Below are 3,596 nucleotides of genomic sequence, written 5' to 3'. Positions count from 1 at the left end.
TGTTAATTTCGGCATGTTTCAGTTTACAAACGGCGCCCCATACTGTTCTGTGTCTTGTGTACTGTTTGTTTGTATATGTGTCTTTCTTGCTGCTGTTACACCCAAATTTCCCCTTGTGGGACAATTAAAGGATTATTCTATTCAATTCTACCCTGCCTCCCGCCCTGAGACAGCTGGGCTGAAATAGCTGTCATCTCAATGTTCAGCACTAACCTGTCATAATCTAAATTACGTTTAAGTAACAGAAGTAGTAGCAGTACAACACATTTAACAACAGGAGGCATCATCGTGACGCCAACCTGAGACAACAGCCATAATGGAAAAGACAAATTCAGAGAGTTAATTTTCTTCTAATTTCTCGTGTAATTGTAAGTAAGATTTGACAAAACAAGTGTTTAAGATTACTAAAATTAAAATTCATTGTGGTAATATAAAGAACCAAAATTAGATCAAGGTTGTCCAAATATTTATGGAAGTAACTGTAGTTCCAGCTTTATGTAAATATTTCCACCTGCAAATAACTCCACTCGCAAAACTTCAATGATTATGTATTTTTAAATTTTTCTTCTTTAAATTAGTCTATATGTTGGCCAACAAAATGGACAAACAGTGAATTTGTTTTTAAATTGAGACTGTGTGTTTATTGATTCTGTCTTCAGACTAAAATCTTTGTCTCACTGGAAATAGAAAATGTAGAACTTAAAAAAGGTTTATATTTGTTACATTTTCATAAAGGTTTTTTTTCTCCAAAGTTTTCAGCCCCCTGAGTTGCTCTGTCCCAATCATTCACCTCTGACTCTCAGTCTTGCCCCACGGCCTGGCCAGCCCCTAAAACGAGTGGCCCTCCTCTCTAGCCCTGTGGCTGTGTCAACACCCTAAATTGTCTCTTAGCTTTTTTTGTGCTCCCTGTTTTTATTTTTATTTTGCGTTCATGGTCCTGATGGCCTCTAAGAAAAATTACTTGTCCACACCTGGTTTAGTGTGGTTCTTTTTTGTTATGATTTGGTAATTTTTTGTTCATATTTTGGATGATATTTCAGCGATGACAAGATTTGAATGAATGTGGGAAAAAAGTATCCTGGGAGGGATGGTATACTTATCACATACACGTCAATAATAAATGGACACCTCCATCTGCTGAGGGAAGTTCATTTGTCTTAACTGAAAGCTCTTCAACAGGTACTGGCTGTATCTCATGGTGAGATTGTTTCATCAAATGTTTAGATTATTTAAAATAAGACCTCTTGTATTCTTTGAGTTGTATTGAGTTTAATTTCAAATATGTTAATGAAAGTCTTCTTTGCTTACCTGATTGTTCATATTTAGCAAATCATAGATCATATTGATACCATCTAGTATGAAACTGAGGTTAAAGGTCAGGATAAATTTTGAAACAACTGTTCCACTTTGATACCTCTTGACTTTCTTTAAAAAAATAATAATAAAAAAAACCTTCCCCCTCTGTGTGTGTGTGTGTGTGTGTGTGTGTGTGTGTGTGTGTGTGTGTGTCCTCAGTGAACTGTATCAGTCTCTGCAGTATCTTCCAGCTGCAGCAATCAGTTCAGTTTCTGACTGAGGGAGGTTTTTGTACGACTGTTTTTCACTGTGTGAACACAAGCTGACTGTTGATGTAGTGATAACTCTGACAGTAATAAACTGCTGCATCTTCAGCCTGGACTCCACTGATGGTCAGAGTGAAGTCAGAGTTTGATCCACTGCCTGTAAAACGAGCTGGAATCCCTGATTCTAGAGTGTCAGCATCATAAATGAGCAGTTTAGGAACTCCTCCATCTTTCTGTTGGTACCAGGCTAACAAGCTAGAGCCATAAACATCCTCACTGACTTTACACTTGATGCTCACAGTTGTTCCCACAGCAGAGCTCACTGCTCCAGGCTGAGTCACTGTGATCTGTCCTCTGGACTCTGAGGACACAGAGACAAAAACATAAAGCAGCTTCATGGTTTTGTGGGCTTCATTTCAGAGGGACAGATGTTGATAGAGGAGAGGAGTTTGATTCTCTGGACTTTACCTGTGAAGCAGCAGCAGAGGAGAGTCCAGATGAGGACGCAGATCAAAGTCATGTTTTTGATGAGGAGGATTTCTGTGGCTTCTGTTGTGATGAAGGACAGCTGTCAGTCATCCAGTGTTCAACTCTCAGGACTATAAACTCTCCCAGAGCACTGGAGCATGGTGCTGCTGATGCAAAGTGCCTCTATGGAAATCATCTGACTTTAGCTGTTTATCAATGGATCAAATGGTATGTTTGGAATTTCTGCTGTGTACAATGACTATAAGCAGCATTATTTATTTAATTTTTGTAGTTTTCAAAAACTAAAAACAATATTGTAAAATCTATTGCATTTTTTTTACTAATTTAAATACAAAGGAATATCTCGTATTGTAAACGTTTAATATTAATGGTTTCTCTTTCTCATATCAGGCAAGATGAGATCAGCTTTCCTGGAAATTTTATCTTAATCTTTACCTCTTTACAACTAGAAATGGACACTCATCCTTTTCATAACTCCATGTATAATTTTGAGTTTTTCCTTACCTTTCTTATAGACTCCTGCATTTTAACTTGAGGGTATATTTTTTTATGATTAGGGGGGATTGTTTTTACACTTGATGGTGGAAATACCTGACAGCAGTGTAAGATCTATTAAAGGTTTTTTGATACTGTACATTGCATATACTTTGTACACTACAGACAGTATTATAGGATGTGTTGTGGTTGACTAGGTGAGTGGGTTGGTGAACTGTCTTGTTTTTATTTTTCTGTGTAGTTTGTTTTTCATTTCTATTTTTCTTGTGGCTTGTGTGCATTTTTTCTATTTTTTTATTATATTTTTTTTATTTATTTGTTTATTTATTTCTTCTTTATCTACAGTCATTTGTTTCCAGGAAACACGCACTGTTTTTCTGGTCATGTTACTGAAAAATGTTACTGGTCATGTGACCATTCACAGGTCATTTAAGAAGGCACTGCTTGGTGTTTCATTGTGTGATAAAGAGCAGGTGTGCTTAAATGAATTTGGAGTTCTGCAGTGTGGGAATCCTGTATTCGTTTTTCTTTGTCTCATGTTTCTGGCTCTAAACCTTCCCCGCAGGATGAGGAGGATGTGCGTAGATTCCTTTTTGTTCTGTTTGTCTTTCTGCTTTTATATTACAGAGGATGAGATCAGCTTTGCTGGAAATTATATCTCAGTCTTTTTTTCTTTCTGTTTCTATAATATTTAAACAGCTTATGGTGTACATTGGATACTGTCACAGTCCGGGTTGGCTACTGGAAAATTCCACTGAGTCCATGTTCTCCTGTTCCTCTCCCGGGGCGGAGCTGTCATCACGTCACCTGAAGCTAATCATACTGTATTGCAACACACAGTCTACCACTGGGACTTCAAATTTATTTGTAAAATTTAAAGCCATTGAAGCGACGTTAAGGATAAAGATGATTTTTTTTAATGGGTTTTTTTTAGTTCTTATTTGTTTTTCACTGGCAGGAGAAAGCACTCCCTGGAGAACAGAAACAACATCCAAGGCCTCCCTGAGTTTGAAGCTCAGATGTAACCAGAGGTGGCAAAAGTACAGATAC

At 37.3% G+C, this 3,596-nt stretch overlaps 1 gene segment (V, D, J or C); it reads right to left on the bottom strand.

Moving 5' to 3' along the window:
• Window positions 1-1,587: 1,587 nt before the first annotated feature.
• LOC102193955 (Ig kappa chain V region 3381-like) lies at window positions 1,588-2,167 on the bottom strand. The segment is given in 2 exon segments: window positions 1,588-1,923; window positions 2,031-2,167. Coding segments are annotated over 2 exon segments (375 nt in total).
• Between the last annotated feature and the right edge of the window lie 1,429 nt (window positions 2,168-3,596).

This window comes from Pundamilia nyererei, unplaced genomic scaffold (assembly GCF_000239375.1).
Source record: "Pundamilia nyererei isolate P.nyererei 1_Seehausen unplaced genomic scaffold, PunNye1.0 scaffold01112, whole genome shotgun sequence".
Lineage (NCBI taxonomy): Eukaryota > Metazoa > Chordata > Actinopteri > Cichliformes > Cichlidae > Pundamilia > Pundamilia nyererei.
Note: the sequence above shows the minus strand (reverse complement) of the source record. Positions and strands in the feature narration are given on the sequence as shown.